Below are 12,360 nucleotides of genomic sequence, written 5' to 3' on the forward strand. Positions count from 1 at the left end.
CTATGAAACTTACTAGACACCTTGATAACTAGTATTTTATTTATGTCTTCCTTCTTGAGAACCTCAAAAATCAAGAGTATCCTCATTAGACAGTTACATTAAAAAGGACTTCATGGATTGCTTCCATAGTTTAAATGAGTTTACATGTGCCAAATAGGGAAATTAAGAAAAGGTTAATTAAAATGCAAATTATGAATGCTTAAGATTAAATAACACATTGCCATTGGCATAAAGAAACTTCAAATCTAATTCCAAGATGACTATCTAAAATGTCAGGTCACCTTTAAAAATGAGTTACTTTCTCAACTGAAATAATTAATAATTTGTAGGGGGAAAAGGTAAAAAAGCAATTAAATGATCACAACATCAACTTCAGTGTGTTGAAAGGTAAGGTCCTTCAAAGTGACATTTAAGGCACCACTGAAAAACAGAACATGAGTTATCTTTTATTTGTTTCAATAGAATAATTTCTCCTAAGACACCTCTGAGGTGTCTTGACTTTCTCTGAGGAAGTCAAGATCTAAGTCATAAAAACTAAGACGGAAGTGTTTTTCCTGCTGTGAAACTAACTGTCCAATAAAGCAAACCTTTGATCTTGGCTTCATTATCACTAGTTTTAATGTAACTAGCTGACATAACTAGCCCAGACAGGACTATAAAGGCTAATAATAAGACTGAGTTTTTATTTAAATACTCTTTGCTGACATGAATACAGACTACACTCTGTCATAAGATTACAGAGTATATGCATTACTATTTCTGGTTTCCCCAAAGTAACTTTTGCTTTGAAATCTTAGGCCTCTAATATGTTTGCATTTTAAAAAATTTAAAAGGGCGTCCGGGCATGGTGGCTCACGCCTGTAATCCCAGCACTTTGGGAGGCCAAGGCGGGTGGATCACCTGAGGTCAGGTGTTCAAGACCAGCCTGGCCAACGTGGTGAAACCCCATCTCTACTAAAAATACAAAAAATGAGCCAGGCATGGTGGTATGCACCTGTAATCCTAGCTACTCAGGAGGCTGAGGCAAGAGAATCACTTGAACCTGGGAGGCAGAGGTTGCAATGAGCTGAGATCACACCACGGCACTCCAGCCTGGGCAACACAGCGAGACTCTATCTCAAAAAAAGAAAAAAAAAAATTTAAAAGGCTGAAAACTTTTTCTGTGTGTTTTCATTCTGTTTAAAAATGACTAAAAAATTGCTGGGCACAGTGGCTCATGCCTGTAATCCCAGCACTTTGGGAAGCCGAGGCGGGCAGATCACAAGATTAGGAGTTCAAGACCAGCCTGGCCAATATACTGAAACCCCGTCTCTACTAAAAATGCAAAAAATTAGCTGGATGTGGTAGCATGCGCCTGTAGTCCCAGCTACTCAGGAGGCTGAGGCAGGAGAATCGCTTGAACCCGGGAGGCGGAGGTTGCAGTGAGCCGAGACCTCGCCACTGCACTGCAGCCTGGGTGACAGAGCAGGACTCCGTCTCAAAAGAAAAAAAAAAAAAAAAAAAGATTAAAAAATCAGCCCTTAAGATGACATAATATTTCATCATTTCAAAAGCTAAAAAATTATCAGCATCCAGAAATAAATGAAATTATAAATAAAAATTTAGTAGATGATGCCGGTAAGTGTTGGAATTAGAGGCAAACATTTTTTTAAAATTGTTATATTTCGCCGGGCACGGTGGCTCACGCCTGTAATCCCAGCACTTTGGGAGGCTGAGGCGGGCGGATCACGAGGTCAGGAGATTGAGACCATCTTGGCTAACACGGTGAAACCCCCGTCTCTACTAAAAACACAAAAAATTAGCTGGGCGTGGTCGCGGGCGCCTGTAGTCCCAACTACTCGGGAGGCTGAAGCAGGAGAATGGCGTGAACCTGGGAGGCGGAGCTTGCAGTGAGCCGAGATCGCGCCACTGCACTACAGCCCGGGTGACAGAGCGAAACTCCGTCTCAACAACAACAAAAAAAATTTCTTAGATCTCTGCCTCAAAACTAATGTCTAAATGAGTTCCAGCTAGATAAAATGTCAATAATGAAATGATAAAAGGACTAAAAGAAAATATGGGTGAATATGTTCATATATTCTTGGGATGAAGAGAATCCAAATAAGGAAGCAAGCAAACCAAAACCCAGACTCAAAAGAAAGAAATCTTAAAGAAGAGAATACATAAAAATTTTAACTTTTAAATTCCTACAATGGATATTTCTTTTCTTTTCTTTTCTTTTCTTTTTCAGAGACGGGGTCTCAGCTCTGTCGCTGTGGCATGATTATAGCTCACTGCCAGTCATAAGCTCTTGGACTTAAGGGATCCTTCCGCCTCAGCCTCCCAAGTAGCAGAGATTACAAGTTTGCAACTGTGCCTGGCTATAACAGATACACGGAAGCAAAAAACAAAGGAGAGGAGGGAGAGACTTTCCAACAAATATAATATACATATAAAAAGCTCTTACCAATCAATAGAAAATAAATATATGGATGGAAGAAGTGAAAGGCAAAATAAACAAAATGTCCAAAAATCATATGAACAAATACTCAACTATATTATTAATCCAAAATAGCAGTTCTGAAAGTATGGTCCACAGATACCCAGAAGTCCTTGAAATATTCTTGGAGTATATAGGTCAACACTATATTCTTTCTAAGAAGTTTTTTTTTTTAATTTAAATTTTAAAAGAGAGAATCTCACTATGTTTCCCAGGCTGGTCCCGAACTCCTGGGCTCACGTGATCCTCCTGTCTTGGCCTCCCAAAGTGCTAAGATTACTGGCCACCTCGCCTGGCCTCAAAACTATTTTCAACAAAATAATATTAAAACATTATGTGCCTTTTTAACTGTGTTGACACACTGATGGTATAAAAGCAATGACGGGTAAAACTACAGGCTCCTTAATTACCATGAATCAAGGCAGTGGCATCAGACTTACTAGGAGTCATTGTATTCCTCATGCCATGCCTCGCAGTTGTAAAGGAGTTTTATTTGAGAATATTCTTGTTTGTTAAAGATTATTTATTTTTATTAAATCGATCCCTGAGCACATGTCTTTATACTATTCTGTGTGAGTAAATGTGAATCTGCTGCAAAGGAAGAAAGTATGACAGCCGTCCTGAGGAAGAGGACTTACACAACTGTTTTTATTGCAACCTGACCAAACTGCTTTTTCTCATTCATCATCATTTTTTTTGTTTTTGAGATGGAGTCTCACTCTGTAGCCCAGGCTGGAGTCCAGTGGTGCAATCTCGGCTCACTGCAACCTCCCTTCCCGGGTCCCAGTTCAAGCAATTCTCCTGCCTCAGCCTCCCAAGTTGCTGGGATTACAGGCACGCTCCACCACGCCCAGCTAAGTTTTTTTATTTTTAGTAGAGACGGGGTTTCACCATGTTGGCCAAGCTGGACTTGAACTCCTGATCTCGTGATCCACCCGCCTCGGCCTCCCAAAGTGTTGGGATTACAGGTGTCAGCCACCACACCCAGCCTTCATCATCATTTTTATTTGAAAGAGAATCTGACAGGCCAGGCACGGTGACTTGTGCCTGTAATCTCAGCACTTTGGGAGGCCAAGACAGGAGGATCAGCCTGGGCAACATAGTGAGACCCCATCTCTATCAAAAAATCTGAAAAAAAAATTAGCCAGTTGTGGTAGTGTGTGCCTATGGTCCCAGTGACTTGGGAAGCTGAGGTGGGAGGATCACTTGAGCCCAGCAGGTCAAGGCAGCAGTGAGCCATGATCATGCCACTGCACTCTAGCCTGGGCAACAGAGCAAGAACCTGTCTCAAAAAAAAAAAAAATTATATTTTAAATTTATCAGTTTTAGCTTCTAATATTGTATAAATAGATACAACCCATACACAAGAGCTTTATGGTTTCCTTATTAATTTTTAAGTGTAAAGAATCCTAAAACCAAATATTTGAGAAACACTAATCTAAGATATGTAAATTTAAGCAGATTTTCTATCTAATTTGCAAAGGCAATAATAACAATAATAATACTACCCAGGGCTGATAAAGATTTAGAGAAACTGTTATTTTCACACACTGCTTAAAGAAGATAAGCTGACAAAATAATTCTGAAGAAAAATTTGGCAACATATATCAAAACTTTTTTTTTTTTTAAAAGCTAAAGCTTGGAATCAGCAATTCCACTTTTAGTCTGAATTAACAATCTATTTGAAGAAAAAAAGATGTGGCAATAATTGTTTTACTGCAAGGCTATATACATCTACGACAGTTTATAAGGACATAAGCTGGATACAACTTAAATGGAAGACAGAATTCAGCCATGACAAATTACCAACTTGAAAATACATTAGTATGAAAAATTTTAAACCAGGTTACAAAACAGCATGTATAGTAAGAGCCCAATTTTATATATTAGAAAGAATATATCAAGGTATTAACAAATGGGTATTAATATGGCTTGGAGTGTTTTAATTTATTATTTTTGTTTATAAATTTTTTAACTTTTGTATTTTAATCACAAAAAGTCACAGATGGTTTAACAACAGGTGAAACAATAAAAAGCTATAAGAAAAGCCACCACTCCCAACTCCTATAAAATATACCCTGTCCAATTCCATCCTCCCTAGGGTAGCTGATGTTAACAGTCTGGAAGTATATATCCTTTTATACTTTTACCTTTGCTCACATCAATCAGGCCAATAGCCATATACTTAATCAATAAATATACTGATATCCCCTGTTTTTTTACTTTTTTTATTTTTACCAAAATGGGATAATAATTACCTCTTGATTTTTTTTTTCCACTTTTTAATATACCATGGACACATCCCGGTCAAAAGATACAGAATTTTTTTTTTTTTTTTTGAGATGGAGTTTCGCTCTTGTTGCCCAAGCTGGAGTACAATGGCACAATCTCCGCTCACTGCAACCTCCGCCTCCTGGGTTCAAGCAATTCTCCTGCCTCAGCCTCCCAAGTAGCTGGGATTACAGGCGCACACCACCATGCCTAGCTAATTTTTGTATTTTTAGTAGAGACAGGGTTTTGCCATATTGGCCAGGCTGGTCTCGAACTCCTGACCTCAGGTGATTCACCGGCCTCAGCCTCTCAAAGTGCTGGGATTACAGGCATGAGCCACCACACCTGGCCTCATTCATTCTTTTTAATAGCTATATAATATTTCTTTTCTTTTCTTTTCTTTTTTTTTATACAATAGAGACAAGGTCTTACTGTGTCGCCCAGATTGGTCTTGAACTCCTGAGCTCAAGTGATCCTCCCACCTCGGCCTCCCAAAGTGCTAGGATTACAGGTATGAGCCACTGCACCCAGCCTGCTACATAATATTTCATAAAACTTATATGAACAATAATTTAGTCAAGGTTTCCTATCAGTAATTGTTTCTTTGCAGGTTTTTAATGCTGCAAACAATGTTTCAGTGAACATCCTTGCACATACATCCTTACATTTTGATTTTTTTAATCCACAGGATAGTGTCCCAAAAGTGAGTCTGCTGGCTACAAATATATTTTGTTTGTTTGTTTGAGACAGGGTCTCGCTCTGTCACCCAGGCTGGAGTGCAGTGGCACAATCTCGGCTCACTGCAGCCTCCACCTCCCAGGTTCACGCAATTCTCCCACCTCAGCCTCTCAAATAGCTGGGACTTCAGGTATGCACCACCACACCCGGCTATTTTTTGCATTTTTAGTAGGGACAGGGTTTCACCATGTTGGCCAGGCTAGTCTCCAATTCCTGACTTCAGGTGATCTGCCCACCTCAGCCTCCCAAAGTGCTGGGATTACAGGCGTGAGCTACCACACCCGGCCTATTTTTGTTTTTTTAGAGACAGGATCTCACTATGTTGCCTAAGCTGGTCTCAAACCTCTGGCTTCAAGTGATCCTTCTGCATCAGCCTCTCAAAGTACTGAGATTACAGGCATAAGCCACTAAGCCCAGCCTATACATATATTTTAAATTAGTAGATATTGCTAAATTACTCACCAGCAATGTATGAGATACCATATCCTGACCCTGACCAACAATGGATATCATTTTTGACAATCTGGTAATTCATTGTTGCTTTAATTTGTATTTCCTACCTGCTGAGAGGATTGAGGTATTCATTTGTTTATTGACTATTCATATCTCTTCACATTCTATCTTTGCTCATATTTCTATTGCTGTCATATTATGCAAATAATTTTTCCTGAAGTGAAAATCATAGCTCATATTGCATTCGAGAATAAATTTCAACTGAATTAAAGGTTTAAATGATCAAAACCAATCAAACTATTAATAGAAAACATAGAATATCTGTATAAACTTGGAATCGAGGAAGTTTTCTTAAGCAAAACAGGAAATTCAGAAGCAACAAAAGAAAAATAGACATGTGACTACATTAAATTACAAGTTTTCCCTGTATTTTCTCACTCTTAAATCATTAACAGGTATTGCCTTGAGAATTTTTTAAACAGGAAAAAATGTTTTAAAACTGTCAGCAGATATCAACAATGCTATGATCATTCCTAGAATAAGACACGCCAAGAACTTCACTAGATGCACAGGTGTTAAACTCATAAAAGCATACAACCAAACACAACTGCCTTTTAATGCTGCTATCACTACAAATAAAAGCTGTGTGCGGAATTCTAAATTCCCAACTCCTATTTCTGTATCCTATTCAGCAAGTGTTACACCCTCCAGTGTTGGCCCTCTCTATCCATGGGATCCACATCTGTGGATTCAGCCAATCGCTGATCAGAAATATTTGAGAAAAAAGATTCCATTTGTACTGAACATATACAGACTTTTTTTCTTGTCATTATTCCCTAAACAATACAGTGTAACAACTGTTTTCATAGCATTTACATTATATCAGGTATTATACGTAATCTAGAGATGATTTAAAGAATATGGGAGAATGTACATAGGTTATGTGCAAATACTATGCTGTTTTATATCAGGATCTTGAGTATCCTCAAATTTTAGTGCCTGAGGGGAAGACCTGGAACCAATCCACCACACATGTAGAGGGACGACTGTGTCTATTTTAAGGTGGTCTACCTAAATACAGAATCTTTCACTGCACCACTCTGCCTCATTGTGATTCCACCCCCATCACATATGGGGTAATTATGAAAGGGAAGCTCCACACAACCGAACACATTTTGTCATATTATGTGTCTATGATATGATAAAATAGATAACTCACCTAAATGGGGAAACAGATCAGTGTCCAACTGATGTTTCTGGGTGCACAGTTTCACCAGTCTCTGCAGTCGGCTTATACACGAGAAGTGTGGAGAGAAGGCTGTGGCTTTCATGAGGATCCGGTCAGTCCTGGGTGGGTCCACAGTGGGAGCCCTACTGGATGGCAGGAGGGGCAGAGGCCTCTTGTGAGACAACTGCCGTGCTTGTGCTATAGTGTGTGTGGTGGGTGCCACTCCCTGCATTGGTAGGCTGGTGTTCTGAGGTTGAGGTGACTTGCAGACTGAACCCTGCGGTGGCGCTGGAGGTTTTAAAGAAGTGGATAAAGGTGACAGGTGGGAGTGCTGCTGCGGAGGCTGCTGCTGTGAAGGTGCAGGAGGGGGACTAAAGTGCTCTTGTCGAACTTTTAAAATCTCTGTCTCTCTCTGGCGCTGCCGATTCTGGGCCAACTTGCTCTGCAACTTCTTTCTCACAGTTGCCCCTTTCTTTAGGTCATCATCTTCCTCATTGAAAGCAAATGGGTCTTCCAATTCAGTTTCCAGGTAGTGGACAGGGACCCTTGCCCCAGGTGGAGAGAGGGACATTCCATCCAGTCCGTTGGGCATCTTCAAGGCCAACGTGGGCACTGTCAGGCTAAAGGCCACGGTATCCATCTGGTGCCTGACCTTCACCTCATCTATAGGATCATTCTTTTTCTTCCTCTCTTTTTTCGGGATAAAGCCAAGTACCTGCAAGTGGCTGTTGCAGTACCTTTAAAATACACACATACATGGGAAAACAGTCATGATACATATTTTTTAAAAGTAGAACATAAAACTACATGAGAATCCTAATGTTAAAAATTGCGTCACTATAGTGACTCTTGGCAGCCAGCAACTTAACATGCAAACCTCTACTACTTTCAAGCAGTCCTCAAAGTCAGTGTAATTTTGATGAGGTAAATATGTGAACTGTACATGCACAGGGGTGGCCAGACAGAAGCAAGTCATTCAGTTACTGAGTGGCCCTGGATAACTGCTCAGCTACTGCTTCTCACATGGCTTTGTTATTCTCTATTCATAGCATACAAAGTAACTCATCAAGAGTCTAAAAGATCACTTAAAATTCTCTTATGAGAAAAATATATATATTTTCTAATGCCATTAAAGTATTCGGAGATTCACAAAGCTCTTATGACATAAAACCCTCAAGAATGTCAAGTGTCTACTGTGCTTTAGACACATATACAGAGAGAGACAGAGAAAGAGAGAGAGAATGAAATAAGAAAGTAAAAGATGGTTCGTGGGGTTATAGGTGAAATGCCTTTTTCAATAGCCAGATGTAAGTACATGAATTATCTCCTGTAGTACCTACCTGCAGTAGGCGCTAAAATAATTCCCTTAATGCAGATGAGGAAACTAAGCTTTACAGAAATTGATGAACTTGCCTGAGACTCTTTCCAGCTGGAAAGAGTCAGAGCTAAGACCAACTAAAATCAAAGCTCATGAAGACTCTCATTAGTCTTCAACAATAAGCAAGTATACTGCTTGGGTGATGGTTGCACCAGGATCTCACAAATCACCACTAAAGAACTTGCTCATGTAACCAAATACCACCTGTACCTCAATAACTTTAAAATAAAATAATAAAAACTAATAATTTTAAAAATGCTTTATAGAATTCACCAGTGATGCCATCTGACATGGACTTTTCCTGTGGAAAGTTTAAAAAAAAAAAAAAAAAGAGCAAAATTAAATTCAAAACTGCTAATTTGAATTCTCTGTCTGAAAGATCACATATCTCTGTTTTTCCAGAACTGGTCCTTGGTGCCTTATGTATTTCATTTGTTGATGTCATGTTTTCCTGGATGGTCTTGAAGCTTGTGAATTTTCGTCTGTGTGGGCATTGAAAAGTTAGGTATTTATTGTTGTCTTCACACTCTTCATGCTATTTTAAAAACCTATAAAGGCCGGGCACGGTGGCTCACGCCTGTAATCCCAGCACTTTGGGAGGCTAAGGCGGCGGACCACAAGGTCAGGAGATCGAGACTATCCTGGCTAATCCGGTGAAACCCCGTCTCTATTAAAAATACAAAAAATTAGCCGGGCGTGGTGGCAGGGGCCTGTAGTCCCAGCTACTCGGGAGGCTGAGGCAGGAGAATGGCGTGAACCCAGGAGGCAGAGCTTGCAGTGAGCCGAGATGGTGCCACTGCACTCCAGCCCAGGTGAGAGTGCCAGACTGTCTCAAAAAAAAAAAAAAAAAAAAAAAAAACCTATAAAAGGGCCAGGCGCAGTGGCTCACGCCTGTAATCCCAGCACTTTGGGAGGCCAAGACAGGTGGATCACCTGAGGCCAGGAGTTCGAGACCAGCTTGGCCAACATGGTGAAACTCCATCTCTACTAAAAATACAAAAATCAGCCAGATATGATGGTAGATGCCCGTAATCCCAGCTACTCAGGAGGCTGAGGTACAAGAATCGCTTGAACCCAGGGGCAGAGGTTGCAGTGAGCTGAGACTGCACCACTGCATTCCAGCCTGAGAGACAGAGCAAGACTCGTCTCAAAAAACAAACAACAAAAAAAAACAGTACTCCATGCTTAAATAAATTTGGAAAATGCTGGCTTAAACAAAATTAAAGAATGATTTTGTTGTTTTTTGTTACTGATGTGCAACTACTCAAAGCACTTTGTGTAACATGCATTATGAAGTTCCAAAAGGAAACTGTACCCATCTGGCAGTGTTTCCCAAAGTTATTTGAAAATGAAACCCAGGGCCAAATGTGGTGGCTCATGTCTGTAATCCCAGCACTTTGGGAGGCTGAGGCAGGAGGATCCCTTGAGGCCAGGAGTTCAACATCGGCCTGAGCAACATAGCAAGACCCTGTCTCAGTTAAAAAAAAAAAAAAAAAAAAAAAAATCAAAGAAAACAGAACCAGCCAGGCAAAGTGGCTCATGCTTGTAATCCCAGCACTTTGGGAGGCCAAGGTGGGTGGATCACCTGAGGTCAGTAGTTTGAGACCAGCCTGGCCAACGTGGTGAAACCCTGTCTCTACTAAAAATACAAAAATTAGCCGGGTGTGGTGGTGTGCGCCTGGAATTCCAGCTACTTGGGAAGCTGAGGCAGCAAAATCCCTTGAACCCATGAGGTAGAGGCTGCAGTGAGCCGAGACTGTGCCACCGCACTCCAGCCTGGGCAACAGAGTGAGACTCAGCCTCAAAAAACAAAAAAAACAAAAAAGAACAGAGAACCTATTTTTACTGTAGCATATAGGTGATAGCTCCAAAAAACATAGTTTGGGAAAAGACCACTGAGGTAAAAAATGTCAATCCTCAAATTCACTGGGCTTCATCATATAAATGTTTTTCTAGTAATTGCTAAAAATACAGATTCACCAAATAATCAGAAAATCTCAAGCACACACAGAATATGTGTGGGTGTGTTTTGTTGCTTCGTCTTAGAAATAAATCTATCAGAGGCACTCTTTAACGTAGGCCTCTTAAGAAAAAGCTTTCTTTGTCATGTGCAGTCACTGAAAAAGCGGAAAAGGTTTCTAGCCAGCAAAGAGAATCTACACTGTGTGTGTGTGTCTGTGTGTCTGTGTGCTTCCCTAGCAGGTTTGAGCTAGGTCCCATATATATCTTAAACAGAACAGATTCACAAAGCAATGGCCAGCAAAGAAAGAGGCGTCTGGGATAACTGCACTAACCAAAAAGTTTCCCAAGAACAAGAAAAAATTTTAATAAAGAATAAATTTGGCCTGGTGTGGTGGCTCATGTCTATAATCCCAACACTTTGGGAGCCCAAGGCAGGGGGATTGCTTGAAGCCTGGAGTTCGAAACAAGCCTGGGCAACCTAGTAAGGATCCATCTCCACAAAAAGTTTTCAAAACTCGGCCGGCCATGTGGCTTGTGCCTGTAGTCCTAGTTACTCGGGAGACTGAGGCAAGAGGATCATTTGAAGCCCAAAGTTCGAGGCTGTAGTGAGCTACGATCATGCCACTGCACTCCAGCCTGGGCAGCAGAATGAGACCCCATCTCAAAGAAAAGAAAGACAAATTTATAACTTAGTACTTATGGCCGGGCACAGTGGAGCATGCCTGTAATCCCAGCACTTTGGGAGGCAGAGGTAGGAGGATCACTTCAGGTCAGGAGTTCGAGACCAGCCTGGCCAACATGGTGAAACCCCATCTCTACTAAAAATACAAAAATTAGCTGAGCGTGGTAGTGTGCACCTGTAATCCCAGCTACTGGGGAGGCTGGTGCAGGAGAATTGCTTGAATCAGGAGGCAGAGGTTGCAGTGAGCCAAGATCATGCCACTGTACTTCAGCCTAGGCAACAGTTGAGTGAGACTCCGTCAAAAAAAAAAAACAAAAAACAACTTAGTACTTTTTTTTTTTTTTTGAGACGGAGTTTCGCTCTTGTTGCCCAGGCTGGAGTGCAATGGCGCGATCTCCGCTCACTGCAACCTCCGCCTCCTGGGTTCAAGCAATTCTCCTGCCTCAGTCTCCCGAGCAGCTGGGATTACAGGCATGTGCCACCACACCCGGCTAATTTTGTATTTTTAGTAGAGACGGGGTTTCTCCATGTTGGTCAGGGTGGTCTCAAACTCCCAACCTCAGGTGATCCACCCACCTCGGCCTCCCAAAGTGCTGGGATTACAGGCGTGAGCCACCGTGCCCGGCAACTTAGTACTTATTAAGCACAGCTTCTCGAGATAGAAACATGAAAGTCCTTTCCCTTATCTTGTTCTCAAAAGAGCAAACTATTTCAAAGACAAAGGTGTATACAGATGCTTCAGAGAATATTTTGAAGAGATTCATAAGGACTCTCACTTGAATTCTTGCCTTTTTTTTTAGATATGGGGTCTTGTTCAGTTGCCCAAGCTGGAGTATAGTGGCACAATTACTGTTCACTGCAGCCTCGGCCTCCTGGGCTAAATCAATCCTCCCACCTCAGTCCCAAGTAGCTGGGACTCTAGGCGTGTACCACTACACCTGGCTAATTTTTGTATTTTTTGTAGAGATGGGGTTTTGTCATGTTGCTCAGGCTGGTCTTGAACTCCTAGGCTCAAGCGATCCACCGCCTTAGCCTCCAAAAGTGCTGGGATTACAGGCGTGAGCCATCACACCCAGTACTTGCTGCTATTAAGATAATTCTTGCTTTGGCTCAACTGAAAAAAAATCCAACACTGACAACTGTAACCATGATAAGCTAATTTTAAGACA

General features: G+C 41.2%; 1 protein-coding gene across 6 annotated transcripts in view; it reads right to left on the minus strand.

Moving 5' to 3' along the window:
* The window catches only part of INO80D (INO80 complex subunit D), a 92,306-nt gene that overhangs the window by 55,329 nt on the left and 24,617 nt on the right, over positions 1-12,360 (minus strand). For all 6 annotated transcript variants that reach the window (XM_034954924.3, XM_034954920.3, XM_063595243.1 and 3 more), the window contains one exon: positions 7,161-7,906. In XM_034954924.3, coding sequence (XP_034810815.2) covers positions 7,161-7,906 — 746 coding nt within the window. The remainder of the gene's footprint in view (positions 1-7,160; positions 7,907-12,360) is intronic.

Source organism: Pan paniscus, chromosome 13 (genome assembly GCF_029289425.2).
Source record: "Pan paniscus chromosome 13, NHGRI_mPanPan1-v2.0_pri, whole genome shotgun sequence".
In the NCBI taxonomy this organism is placed as follows: domain Eukaryota; kingdom Metazoa; phylum Chordata; class Mammalia; order Primates; family Hominidae; genus Pan; species Pan paniscus.